Below are 15266 nucleotides of genomic sequence, written 5' to 3'. Positions count from 1 at the left end.
TAAAAATTACTGCCATCGATAAAGATCCTCAATGACAGCAAAATGTCTACACAGATCTGGTGCACATTATCTGCCAAACTGTCAGTATTTAAATATTGTACATTTGAAATATTCCCTACATACAGCAAAATAACCTTTCAGTCATGTTTACTTGCAGCAAGAATCACTTTGTAAAAGATTGCTACAGGCAGACTCAAAATTGCCATCGGTGTGCCGATTCACCCACAGCAATTTTTTAATTAACTGCCGTGAGCAAAATATTCTTCATTTCGAGTACATAGCAGACATGAACTGGGCATATCAAATTACGTCAAAACATACATGTAGCTGCTGGCAGATCTAATCAGTCATTTATATTAGCATTATAAACATTTTAAACAGCAACAATCCAGACCTACATGTACATGTATGTGTCTTTGGGATGCCCAGTACATATACACAGGGGTTTTTTTTCCGGGTTCTGTCTGAGGGAATTGGGGAAATTAGTGCTATTGAATCATAATTGGGATGGGTTTTTTAAGCTACAGAACATGCACCATTATTGAATTAATTTACCACAAGAGATTACAAATGAAAACATTTATACATCCAATTGGGAATTGTCAGTGCACCTTGCTTTTGGGAAGTTCAGTAGTACATAATGCCTGGATAAATCCATGGTAATATTCCTTTAAAGGAATAAGTCCAAATATTATCAGGGCTACTAGAATTTTTATAAAATGCACTAGTCATGGGATCAGTGATTTAAAAGTTTTTGTTTTGTTTAATGACACCACTAGAGCACATTGATTTATTAATCATCGGCTATCGGATGTCAAACATAAGGTCATTATGACAAATAGTCTCAGAGAGGAAACCCGCTAAATTTTTCCATTAGTAGCAAGGGATCTTTTATATGTACCATCCCACAGACAGAATAGTACTTACCACAGCCTTTAATCTACTAGTTGTGGTGCACTGGCTGGAACAAGAAATAGCCCAATGGGCCCACCGATGGGGATCGATCCCAAACAGACAGAGCATCAAGCGAGCACTTTACCACTGGGCTACGTCCCGCCCCTCAGTGATTTTAAAAATTCACTAGCCCTACTTTACTTAAAAGTTAATACAATTTTACTAAATAATAGTAATAATCGGATATGTCACCTAAAAAGGGAGATAGAGCTTAAAAACACTAACACTGGGGGGTGGGGGTGGGGGCAGGATATTCATATTTACAAAATAGATTTATCAGCAACATTTGACTCACAAAAATTCACTAGCCATCGGGCATGGCAATAGTAGTTATGTGCAAGCCCAACAATGAAGATCGCTAGCCATGGGAGTGGGGGCTACCATAATCTAGAAGCCCTGATTATGTTAAATGTGTATAAATTTGGCACTTTGGCACATTATTTAGGGTGTCCCCATTTTTTCAGGACAAATTTCAGTTTTGTTTTAAGTACTGTTGTTGATTTCAGATTCTTATTAAATGGCCAAGGTACATGTAGCTTCAATCTAATTAAAATTAGCTCCACTATTACATGTGGATCTAACAGCAGCCAGTTGTAGTTCATGTCCACCAATCAAAACCTTACTTGCAGAATCATGCCAGTGATTTAAAAATAATTTGAAAACATTCCGAATTATCCTGACGGTATACGACATGTTTCGTGTGAATTACAAATGCCTTAAAACATGTTTTATTTTATAAAATAAACAATTTGTAATGTAAAACTGAAGACTGATTTAGTTGTTTTTTTTCTTTATAAATAAATAAATAATTTTTAATGTAAAATTGAAGACTGATAACCCATTCCGTACGTATTGGTATGGTTCGCTGTACTGTGGCCACTAAAATAGACTTGCCCGATATTTTTAGAATTTGTATGCTCCCAAATTACGTTATAAAAGGTGAAGTGTGATTGGTCAATATTTAAATTATTTACAGACGAAATGTTACCTGGACATTGGAGATTATGCAGTGTTGTTAGCAATCTGATTAAAATTAGTTCTACTTGTCTAAATAAGGCATTCGTAATTCACATGAATCAATTCGTATACCCTCAGGATAATTTGGAATATTTTCAAATTATTTTCAAATCACTGGCATGATTCTGCAAGTAAGGTTTTGATTGGTGGACATGAGCTCCAACTGGCTGCTGTTAGATCCACATGTAATAGTGGGAGCTAATTTTAATTAGATTGATGTAGCTTCACATTTCATTATAACAATTCCATTTACATCTTGGCATGGGTTATGTTTAATGTCTGTCAGAGGATGCAGATGAAATGGAATTGTTAATAATAACTATTAGGGTTTCTGCCTGAGATAGATTATAGAATGAGAACTGCTGTTTAAAATTTGTCACAGAATATGCATACACTGTTCAATTTCAAAATGATTTCAGACCCATATCCACCTAGTTATAATCAGTTTAGTTTTTATTATGTACCCTCAAATTATTTTCTGGCAGAAAGCGGACTATGATCATAACTATTTGCAACTGAAAGAACTCACCGTCTCTGTATTCGTCTTTCACATCAATGTAGTAATATTCCAGCCCAGAGCCTTTCTTCGGCTCATCAGTGCCCTGCAGTTTGGCTATTAAAGTTGTCTTGCCCGTTTCATTATCACCTGAAATACACCAGTATCAAAATAAACAAATACATATTACAGTGAAACCTCTCAAAACCGGACCCTCTATAAATCGGAATTCCCTAAAAACCGGACATGTTTCAGTCCCTTTTAAAAAATTAGTACAGAACTTAACCTCTCTAAACTGGATACCTCTTAAAAACCAGACATTTTACTTGGTCCCGAGGGTGTCCGGTATAGAGGGGTTTCACTGTATATAATTCCTAATGCATAACTGTTGACGATGTTCCTTTAACGTAGAACTTCAACCCACTCCATCAGACGCTGATTTATTAATTCTTGTTATAAAATGTCTTACTACAAGAAAACAAAACGGACAGACAGACATGAAACCTATCTTCCTTCCGGTTGGACCAGTAGGGGTCTAACAAGTAATATGAGTATATTGTTAAAAAAAAAAAATTGCATCTCCTAAGATCAAGTGCCATAACTGTGAAAAATTATTAAATTGCCATGAAAGTCAAATATGATTTGCAACAGTACATAATAAAGTTAGTTTGTTTTGTTTACAATATTTTAAGCTCAATATCATGAGGTATTGTGAAAAAAATCTCAAAAACACATTTTTGAATCCTGTGTATAAGTAAAGAAAAAAAGTTTGTTTTGTTTAACGACACCACTAGAGAACATTGATTATTAATCATTGGCTATTGGATATCAAACATATGGTAATTTTGACATATAATCTTAGAGATGAAACCCGCTACATTTTACCATTAGTAGCAAGGGATCTTTTATATGCACTTTCCCACAGACAGGATAGCACATACCAAGGCCGTTGATATACCAGCCGTGGTGCAATGGCTAGAATGAGAAAAAGCCCAATGGGCCCACCCAACAGGGATTGATCCCAGACCGACCACACGTCAAGCGAGCATTTTACCACTGGGCTACATCCTGCCCATGTTACTGCAAGAAATGCAGAAAGGTAATTTCAGAACATTCACAAAAATATAAACACATTATAATAATTTGAGAAATTAAACAGTATCCCATTACCTGATATACATGTGTATGTAGTATCATATGTACCTAAAGTCCGAACCAAATTGTTAACAACTCAGACCTGTCAACCTTTAGTCAAGAGAAAGCAGTAGGTGTGTTTGAAGTTTAAATATTATTATGATTTAATACATAATTTTTTTTTTTAAATAACTCTTTTATCCAAAAATGTTAACATGAACAAGAAATAAAAAAATTAATTAGTACATTTACGGTATTATACTTACAGCCTTTATTACAGGTTACGTTACATCATCATTTGTGGTTAGTGTACCTACATGTAAGTACCTAAGACAAATTTATATAAATCTTATAAATAATATTCAGTTTTTACTATTATGAGGAACATTGGCGTGGTACTTATTTAAAATCCTTATAATGATGCAATAAATATTGTATTTCCATTAATCATAAGTAAAACCTCATTACAGACATCGTGTGAAATTTACCGGAATTATACCCATTTAATTATACAAAAATAATCTCTTGAAGTGTACCCTTGTTACCAACATTTTACTGTGCAAACATACAAAATTAAATGACACAAGTATGTTTATATAGCTAATTGGTCTTTTCGTTGTCTTGCTGTGACATGTGATTTTAACATGCATCGTGTGTATCAACGCTGTCAACTCGTGGCCAGAGTCTGGCACTTCAGATTCGTCATAGTTGCATTATGTAATCTAGTGGGAAGACATTTTACAATTCAGAGGCATTATTAGAACTAAATTGGATAGTTATATATATGGCAACACTGAATGGCAATACACAGCCTGTTTGAATTATCGGCAACACGCTTCGTAGCCATTACGATGACAACAAACATTATAATAACACGTCATTTTATAAACTACATGTGCTTTTTTAACAATATAAATATCCCACAAGTCCTACTTTGGCAAAGGTTAAACAGTCGGGACAATTTGGCATGTTACATTCTCAGAAACCGAAAGTAGTCGACATTTTCCAAATGAGAATGAGTTACTTCCCTTATGTTATTTTGACAACACAGGATCGATTTTTTTTTTTATGCTTACAAAAATGTCATTTAACAGGAGAAATTGTCTCCTGCACAGGGGGTGGGAGGTTTGATAAAATACCGGGAGACTCTGTACTGTAACATTTCCCCCAAATTTTATCCAGACACAAGTTGTGAAAAAAACATTACAGTGACACAGATTCCACATATGAGACTGCAACGATGTCACCAGTATCAAATTCGCTGAGATAGCATCTACAGGGCAAAATACATGCAGTTTTCTGCCGTCTGCCATTTTGTTTTTTCTGGAATATTCTTCAAGAGGGGTGAAAGCCTCCAAAGTATGAGATATAATTAATATAAAATCAACAATTGCTAGTGGTATCTTTAAACAAACAAATAATAATTTTAAAAATTAATATGATGTCATCATGTTTGCTTTTATATCATAACATGTTATGACATTGTTAGATTAAGTCATATCCTTTCACCCCTCTTGGAGAATATTCCATAAAAAGTCAAAATGGCAGCCGGCACAAAATTACATGCTTTTTGCCCTATGTGATCACAGTGAAGTTAATATAGCTGACATGGTTATCATCTAGTATGTGGAATCTGTGTCATTGTAATGAGGTTTTTTTCAAGATTTCTGTCTGGACAAAATATGGGTAAAATCTACTGAAAAATAAAAGTAGGAGATCAATTTATCGTAGTTGTTAACATTTTGGTTCGGACTTTAAGAAAAATTTCTATTTCCCAATAGACACAATCATACAATGTCCATCAAGGCTCACCTGGTCCATTGCCAATTTAGCCATCTGCTACTTTTGATATAAAGTGGTTACAACATGTAGCATATATACTAATAAAATCATCTTTAAATTAGCCACTTTTGAATAACTTTCAAAGAAATACTCTAAATATAAAAATTGGCTGAACCTAAATTGTGTCCAGTGTGAGTGCCGATTCATCCACAATTTCAAAGGCAAAATTCAAGCAGTTTTTAAACAGTTTTCACTGTTAAATTACAGTTTTCACTGTTAAATTACAGTTTTCACTGTTAAATTACAGTTTTCAAGGGCTTTTGCATTCACCATATATTTATCTAAGTAATACTTGATCTCAATTATTTTCATCAGTAAAAACTGTTAATACCAATTGATACAAATTGGAATTTCAAAAATATAAACTTGAGAAAAGTATATTTTAATGTTTTTTCCACTAGTAAATTAAATTATTTGGTTATAATTTTGCATGGGTATAATATTTATTTTATAAAGCAAAAGTTACTAAATAAACTTTGCAGCAAGTCGCTAGTGTGCAACTCTGATATATATGTAGCAACATGAAATTGCACAACTTACCTAAGACTAATAACGACCGTGATGTTGACAATTTAGATGCAGACTGGGACTGAACTTCACTCAGAATGTTTGCCCTGGAAAAAATTAAATTGTGAGAATGTTTAGACAAGACCAAGGATGGTTAATAGGTAACTGGTAATGGAAGAATCCTTCTTGGCTGGAATATCTAAAATGGAAATGTCCAACCCCTGCAATTAAGAAAATAGTTTCCACAGCAATTATTGCAAATCTGGATTGACAACTAAAATCTGAATGACGAGTGTTATTTGTTTTGTTTGATTCATTTATACCAGTGATTGTATTTGTTGACTGAAAGTAAGGTAACAGTTAACACATGAATGACACATGCACAATCAACCCTGGGTTATCATATACAGCATGACATCACCATCAAAACATCCATCTATTCTAAAGTCCTAACATCTAGCTACAATTAGAGGAACTAAAAGACATTACAAATCTGAATAAGATAAATGAAGTTTGTCCAGAATATCATGTATTACCCACAGGTTACCAGTCCTTACCATGTGAATGTGCTCGCACAAAATGACTTCCGCATGGGTGAATATGTGCTCACCCTATCTCACGCCAATAGTGCTCATTTATTTACTCAAAATTATTTACTCAAAATTATTTACTCAAAATGACCTGAATTTGTACCAATGAATATTAAAAATACCTGCAAGTCCACAACTTTCACGTTTTCAATTGATTGACGTCTGCTTTTAATATTTTGCAAGATGTATATTGATTGGTGTGAGAGACCGAATATCAGTCACTGAACTAAATATACATGTTAAGGATATAGTTCCTAAGGAAGGAAGGGAGAAAATGTTTTATTTAACGATGCACTTGACACATTTTTTTTTATGGTTTTAAGGATATAGTTCCTTGTTTGCTCAGGGCTATCATTCGAAATGCCGTGTGCGGTTCTGCTATGGGCCGAGATGAATCGAACATCATCTGTTCATATTTTCTTTCATTGGTTTAATATTCAAATAACACTTGTGCCAAACATTTATTAACCCATGTACTACATGTATAACATAAGACATGATTTGTTTGTGGTTTTTAAAACATATAATGTAAGAGTTATAGTACAGTCGGTAGTTCTCGCCTGAGGTGCTTGGGTTCGGGGTTCGGGTAAATTATTTACATGTTCATTTGCTTGGGTCGTAGAACTGAACCTTCACCATGGGACCATTTGGTTTTCCCAATTTCAACCAGTACCACACGACTGGTATATAAATCAAAGGCTGTGAGGATCAAATTATCCTAATCACGTTCTATGTAATGACATTCAAGACTAGTTGATTCATACAAATGTTTAGTTATCTTAATAGTACTTATTATAATTTTTAAAACAAATAGCCTGCATCAGAGTAGTTCATAAAGTGGACTAGTTTTATAATTATACTTCCATAGCATTGCTCATTAAATATTCGAATAATTAAATTCCCTATAGGGGAAAGAAGTCCGACTTCACTAGAGTAAACGAAACTAAATATAAAATAAGAATTTTTTTTTTGATTATTGGTACATTTTTGCAACATATGTCACAACATTAAATTACCAAATACTTCATAAATTAATAACTTAGTTTTTACTCGCCTTGTCATTTTAAGGAAGGAAGGAAATGTTTTATTTAACAATGCACTCAACACATTTTATTTATGGTTATATGGGTCACACATATGGTTATGGTCCACACATATCGAGAGAGATGAAACCTGCTGTCGCCACTTTATGGGCTACTCTTTTCGATTAGCAGCAAGGGATCTTTTATATGCACCATCCCATAGTCAGGATAACACATACCACAGCCTTTGTTATACCAGTCGTGGTGCACTGGCTGGAGCGAGAAATTATCATTTTAAATAATGAGTACAGTGTTCCACTTGCCTTTAGCATTTTGAGGTGTGCAATTTTTCACTCGCCTTGGTTTTATCAAAAACTAAGGTCTATATCATGCAATCTTAAAAGACTGGTCACTCTTTGCATTATTAAGCCTGCACTGTGTTACAGTACATAACAGCTGTTTGGTGATGATGATAACTAGTTTAACGTGCCCATATACCACTAGGGTTTCGAACACACCCATCCCGAGTCCGACAAGATCGGTGGCCTGACTCGGGATGGAGGGGGGGGTTTGAAAATGGGCAGAATTTTGAAAATAGCAATTAGTAAAAAAGTTAATAGAATAAATAAAAAAAATTAAAAGGTTACAAGCCACAAATAAAAAGAATTTACTGTTCGGTCGAATATTTATATAATTTGGAGCATTTTAGAAGGACAGTCCAAAATTAAATAATCTTGAGAAAGAAGAGAGGATCGGATTATTTAATAATATTTTAAAAAAAGAAGTAATTTCGACATAAAATTTTGAACACAGATCTAAAAGTTTAAAGTCCAATCGATATGTCCACGCGAGTGGCCTCGTTAAGGCCGTTTGAGTGCACAGCTTAAAGGGACGAGATGGGTTGCATCCCATCAAGAAAACCCCTAGATTGACAGTCGATAGACGTTGAAGGTGTAGTGCTGTGCTGAAATACAGATCTTGAGAAGCCGGATCCATCTGAACGAGAGAGAGAGTATCAGACTAGGGTATAGTCCAGTCGTCATGGTTTCATATAGTGGTGCGGACGGGCCCGACTCCGGAGGATACGAGATGGTATCACTATAAAGCAAGGTAAAGTCTAGAAAAAGAGTAGTAGGGGCCGACCCCGCTTCCTATTTCTTCTTAGAGTGGGGCGGTCAATCTTCCAGTGCTGCTAGGACAGGCTCAGACATGTAGAGACTAAACGCGAACAACCGTGGCGTTCTGCAGAATGGCCGTCATACAAGTCACGAAAAAAACCAAGTCGACAGTCAGACGGAGAAATGACGTGGAGGCAAGGAATCTCGCTAAAAAAGAATCCATCCAGGTGGTGCAGACTGTCGAAACGAGAAGCGTTCCAGCGTTCAATCAGTTCCAATGGCCGCATACATCCCAGTAGTAAACTTCATTTCGCTGACAAAAACAACGAAATGAAGGACCCCCAAGTCGAGCACACGAAAGCACGTGCAGTGTGCACAAGCGAAACAAACACGTCTTACCGCGTGGAGCTCCAGACTGGGAATCTGTTTGGGAGCCAGTAATTGGAAATGTTTTGCTTACAATTTATCTTTGACTAAAATCACATCAATGCATATATACCGGCCTCGGTGGCGCAGTAGTAATTAAGCCATCAGACTACAGGCTTGTAGGTATAGGGTTCACGACCAGTAATGGCTCCAACCCAGAGGGAGTTCTTACAGACTCAATGGGTAGGTGTAAGGCCACTACACTCTCTTCTCTCACTAACCACTAACCAACTAACCCACTGTCCTGGACAGACAGCCCAGATAGCTGAGGTGTGTGCCCAGGACAGTGTGCTTGAACCTTAATTGGATATAAGCGCAAAAATAAGTTGAAATGAAATGAATGCATATATCATGATTGAGATGAGACATAATGTTGGGAAAATATTCATTGGTGAACTGTTGCATGTGATAGGCAGGGAACATTTTACTAATCAAGATTTAATTTTTTTTAATGTTCCCTGAAAGGAAACTGAAATAACTGACTTGTACTAGATCCTTTTCTTTCTTTTTTCATACAATTTGTTGTCGGTAGTACTTTTAATTTTTACGGTTTCAGAAATCGCTACACAATTTTTAAACATTAAACAAGCTGTTAATCAATTTTCAATTGACTAGACATTTTGCTAATCAAGATTTTGAAAACAAAATGTTCCCTGAAAGGAAATCGAAATAATTGACTTTTCATATGATCATTGTCGGTAGTACTTTAATTTTTACTGTTTGTTTACGTTCCAAGTCTCACAGTTAGATGTACGAGTTTGGTTGTTGTAATTACTGTTAATGGATGTCTTTAAATTAGCATTTGATTACAAGTTTTTGTGTGTTTTGAAGTATAAATATTGATATGATTTAGTACTGAGTGTTTAAAACTTTATGCTTACCGAAGCTGACCAGTCTCTATCCTACTTACATCTCTGAACTTTATTGCACTGGTGTAGGAAGCGGGGTGGGGGGTGGGGGCAAGGGGGCATGTGCCCCCCCCCCACTTTTCAGATATTTTGCTTTATAATAGTGTAAAAGTGTCTAAGTATAAAAGTGTGCCCCCCCCCCCTCCTTTTTTTTGACACATTCCTATGCCACTATATTGTTAATGAAAATATTCCCAAACTGTCAAGAAAAACCTCATAAATGAACAAGCAGCTGGCAATAACAAATTGGTAATAGCAGAAAACATAATTTAACACCTACTGCAGTTGTATGTCGGACTTCATGTTGATATGTTAAAAGAAACCTGTTGGACAGGGCCTCCTCATCACTGAAATCAGGATCCAGTTTTATAGTCTGCACCAACTACAGTAGGCCTACTTATTACATTATTAGCAATCATTAAAATATGCTTAAAGTTATTAATATGACATGGTAACTACAATGAAAACATATTGGTGTTGGGGAAAAATAACCTATGAAAACACGAAGTGATGCTCATATCACATATGAGACAATTATAGATATTTTCAATGATTTTTGGCAATAAAACATTATTCAGAATCAAAATGAAAATGTTGTAGACATTCTTGGTTATCCAAAAATGACATATATTAGTGTGGATATAATAGAATAAATGAATAGCAGTAATAATAATTGTGTAGAATGCATACAACAAAAAATCCATTACCATAGATTTTGACTGTCTTCTGTAGCAGTAGCAGAACCCATCCTGTCATTTCTTTCTCCGATGGGAGCCATGTTGCCAAATGATCTTCAGTTTATGTTCGGTAATTATCGTTAGTTTTCGGATTAATGTTTTTCAAGGGCGAGGTTAAAACGGAAACAATCGATGTTACCCGAATGTAAATGCCAGCTGGCTACGCATGCGCTTTTCAGTTTCCAGTAATTCATGTGGCGATGATTCATGCGCTGTTTATGCTGCTTTCATTTGGTGGTTGTGAATATCGAGAATTCACAAAGTGAAAATGTATTTTGTTAAACGACATCACTAGCGCACATTGATTTTTAATCATCACCTATTGGATCTCAAACATATGGTCATTTTGATAGTCACAGAGAGGAAACCCGCTACATTTTTCATTAGTAGCAAGGGATCTTTTTATATGCACCATCCCACAGACAAGATAGCACATACCACGGTCTTTGATATACCAGTTGTGGTGCACTGGCTGTGACGAGAAATAGCCCAATGGGCCCAATGACGGGGATCGATGCCACACCGACCGACTTCTAATGAACGCAGCATCGATTAAATTTGCGGAAAATCACATTATTTTTTATCATATTATTTCATCATCAAAATTAGTAACAATTACAGAATGAACCAATATAACAATATTGCTCTTTGGTCACTGAATTTTTAATCGGTAATCCCCTAAATTTAAAAATGAAAAATGCTAATTTGTTTTGTCGCGCTTATAATAGAGGGTGACAATGCGACATAGTTGGAGCGAAAATGCGAGAAAAACGAAAATGCAATAACGTTTTGCCTCGCATTGTCGTTTTGATGCTTTGTCTACAATTTGCCATACGTACTTGTTATTTGGAAAATGCATTTCATGTTACATCACCTCTCATTAAACTATTTACCACTTCACCGTCTTTGAAAATAGCTATTAGTAAATAGCGGGGTGAGTTTAAGGTGGGCGGAATTTGGAATACGAATTTAGTAGTTGGGTCAAAGACCTAAAGCCAAAATGAGCTCATTGACACTACTCATGTCTGGACAAAAATTTAAGTCCAAAGAAAAAAATTAGAGTGCTCGACCGAAAGGGTTTTAAGGTGATTTGAGCAATTTAGACGGGATGCCAAAATAAAGTGCGTCGGACTGTTTACAAAAAAAATAAAATAAAATAAATAAAAAATAAAATAAAATAAAATTTTGAATGTCGGCCAAATTTTTTAAAGTCCAACTAAGCCCTTGGAACGGTTGGCGACTACGGGGACGAGATGAAGTGCTTGGCGTTGAACTGTGGCACCAGTTTCCTCCAACGGTGGGCTAGCAAGGTCTTGGCTAGCTCGACGTAATGGGCGCCGGCGATGATCTTCAGTACTCTATGGACGGTGTAGTTGTCCATGTATTCGAAGAGTATTCCCTGTCTGTAGAGATCATCTCGGCGCGACGTCACCCAAGTCCAAACTTCCCGTCTCGTAGTTCCATTGCGTGGATGGCACACTCAACTCCGTCAGGAAACTTCTTAAAGTGCCCTCAAGAATGTCTCCCGGCAGTGAGCTGGTGTCCGAGGTGTCCCCAACCAAGTATCGAGCGTACTGGCCCTTGATCTTGGAGATGGCTAGGCTCCAGGCGGCGTCCCTGCCCCGGGCGGTCGCGAAAGGTCGGGCCTTGGCTGGCTGGTCATTACTCGGTGGGGTGACGGCCTTCCGCTTCGCAGCAGCACCCTCCATAGGGGTCTTGGCGGAGCCCCCCGGGGGTGGGGGACTCGACGCCGACCGCCTCGAAGGGGTTGGAACGGGAGACGCACGCCGTGGAGTCTCGCAGATCGCTGTGTCCAACTGCGGCGTCGACTGGTCCACTGGCTGGCACTGGTTCGTCGGGTCCCGGGGATGGGGGCGGCGACGCAGACAGGACCGCCATTTTAGGTCCCCCCCCCCCACCTGAACCGTCCCTGGTGCAGGTTTCCTCTTCCTCACCGGCCTCGGTGGCGTCGTGGCAGGCCATCGGTCTACAGGCTGGTAGGTACTGGGTTCGGACCCCAGTCGAGGCATGGGATTTTTAATCCAGATACCGACTCCAAACCCTGAGTGAGTGCTCCGCAAGGCTCAATGGGTAGGTGTAAACCACTTTCACCGACCAGTGATCCATAACTGGTTCAACAAAGGCCATGGTTTGTGCTATCCTGCCTGTGGGAAGTGCAAATAAAAGATCCCTTGCTGCCAATCGGAAGAGTAGCCCATGTAGTGGCGACAGCGGGTTTCCTCTCAAAATCTATGTGGTCCTTAACCATATGTCTGACGCCATATAACCGTAAATAAAATGTGTTGAGTGCGTCGTTAAATAAAACACTTCTTTCTTTCTTTCCTCTTCCTCCTTCCTCTTCCCTTTCTCTTCGTCGTGTTCGTTACCGCGTCGCCAATGTAAGCGACGCGGTACTCCAACAAAGAGCCGTAGCTTGCAATAAGTCTCTCCAGGTGTAGGGGGGGGGGGGGGGGGGGGGGGGGGGCAACTCGAGAGAGCAGAGCGACACAGCTTTTTTCATCGAAGGCATAGCTCGGAAAGTCCCCGAGTGTAATAATATTATAATGTATCAGCACAAGTTGATAAAAGATGCACGTAAGCGGGATCGAAGGCGTAGCTTGTAGGCCTCATGCATATAGTTGAGTTAAAGAGCATCCTTTTTATGGATGCCTCAATAGCTCAAAAGGTATCGTGGCAATTCTGCAAGTTGCGGGCGATTCGGTGCCATAGGTTCGAGTCCCAGCAACGGCATGGGACAATTTGTGAGGCCAGAAAGGATTTGATTATCCCCTGCGCCAGTGCGTTAATATCTATGTATGTAACAGTCAGCCTCGACGTACATACAATATATAGATATTCATGCATCAATACATACTAGCCAGTGCCAGGTCTGCCCACTGTTTCATGTACGTAAGCGGGATCGACAGCGTAGCGTGTAGGCCTCATGCATATAGTTGAGTTAAAGAGCATCTTTTTTATGGATGCCTCAATAGCTCAAAAGGTATCTTGGCAAGTCTGCAAGTTGCGGGCGATTTGGTGCCATAGGTTCGAGTCCCAGCAACGGCATGGGACAATTTGTGAGGCCGGAAAGGATTTAATTATCCCCTGCGCCAGTGCGTTAATAACTATGTATGTAACAGTCAACCTCGACATACATACAATATATTCATACATCAATACATACTAGCCAGTGCCAGGTCTGCCCACTGTTCCATGCACGTAAGCGGGATCGACCGCGTATATTGTAGGCCCCATGCATATGGTTGAGTTAAAGAACATCCTTTTTATGGATGCTTCGATAGCTCAGAGCGCATCGTGGTTAGTCTTGCAATTTGCGGACGATTCGGTGCCACAGGTTCGAGTCCCAGCAACGGCATGGGACAATTTGTGAGGCCAGAAAGGATTTAATTATCCCCTGCGCCAGTGAGTTAATATCTATGTATGTAATAGTCAACTTCGACATGCATACAATATATAGATATTCATACATCAATACATACATACAAACTAGAAAAAGAAAGAAATGTTTTATTTAACGACGCACATTTTATTTACGGTTATATGGCGTCAAGCATATGCTTAAGTATGATTAAGGGCCCGGTTCCACAAAGCGATATTAGCCCTAAAATCACCTTAAGTGCATAGCTACCTTATGCACTAAAGCCTAGAGTACATTATACGACTTTACTCAACTGGACGGTCGCGTCGTGTCGTGTCGTGTCGTGTCGTGTCTGAAATTCCATTCACACTATACGATGCGACTCAACTCAACCGAAAAAAATAAGTCTTGTCAATTACCCCTCTTTTAAAAATCTAAGATGGGTCCAACAAGATACTGGTGAGCTCGGACTGTCGTAGTTGACATGATGATGTTAAAAGAAAGAAAGATATTTTATTTAACGACGCACTCAACACATTTTATTTACGGTTATATGGCGTCAGACACATGGTTAAGGATCACACATATTTTGAGAGGAAACCCGCTGTCGCCACTACATGGGCTACTCTTTTCGATTAGCAGCAAGGGATCTTTTATTTGCGCTTCCCACAGGCAGGATAGCACAAACCATGGCCTTTGCAAGTTGTTTACATCTACCCATTGGGCCTTGCGGAGCACTCACTCACGGTTTGGAGTCAGTATTTGGATTAAAAATCCCATGCCACGACTGGGATCCGAACCCAGTACCTACCAGCCTGTAGACCGATGGCCTAACCACTACGCCACCGAGGCCGGTTGATGATGTTAAAACGACATCGCCTAAAGTGGCATGGTACTTGTGAATGGTGTTTTGTTATACTTTATTGATGCCTATTCCCAGCGACAATTCATTCACACACGTACCTGTATCTGTTTCAAATCGAAATAATGTACAATTTACATTGTGTGCGAGAGGGAGAGGGAGAGGGAGAGAGAGAGAGAGAGAGAGAGAGAGAGAGAGAGAGAGAGAGAGAGAGAGAGAGAGAGAGAGAGAGAGAGAGGGGGGGGGGGGGGGGGGGGGCAGAGAGGGAGAGGGG

The 15266-nt window shown here is 38.5% G+C and overlaps 1 protein-coding gene across 4 annotated transcripts in view; it reads right to left on the bottom strand.

Moving 5' to 3' along the window:
• The window catches only part of LOC121388816 (cytoplasmic dynein 1 light intermediate chain 2-like), a 39104-nt gene extending 28304 nt beyond the window's left edge, over window positions 1-10800 (bottom strand). For all 4 annotated transcript variants that reach the window (XM_041520320.1, XM_041520321.1, XM_041520322.1 and 1 more), the window contains exons 1-3: window positions 10722-10800; window positions 5984-6057; window positions 2501-2617 (exon numbers count right to left, since the gene is read on the bottom strand). In XM_041520320.1, the coding sequence (XP_041376254.1) occupies window positions 2501-2617; window positions 5984-6057; window positions 10722-10792 (262 nt within the window). In that variant the 5' untranslated portion in view covers window positions 10793-10800. The remainder of the gene's footprint in view (window positions 1-2500; window positions 2618-5983; window positions 6058-10721) is intronic.
• Between the last annotated feature and the right edge of the window lie 4466 nt (window positions 10801-15266).

The sequence above is a fragment of the Gigantopelta aegis genome, chromosome 14 (assembly GCF_016097555.1).
Source record: "Gigantopelta aegis isolate Gae_Host chromosome 14, Gae_host_genome, whole genome shotgun sequence".
In the NCBI taxonomy this organism is placed as follows: Eukaryota; Metazoa; Mollusca; class Gastropoda; order Neomphalida; family Peltospiridae; genus Gigantopelta; species Gigantopelta aegis.
The sequence above is the reverse complement of the archived record's forward strand: the minus strand, read 5'-3'. Positions and strand labels throughout refer to the sequence as shown.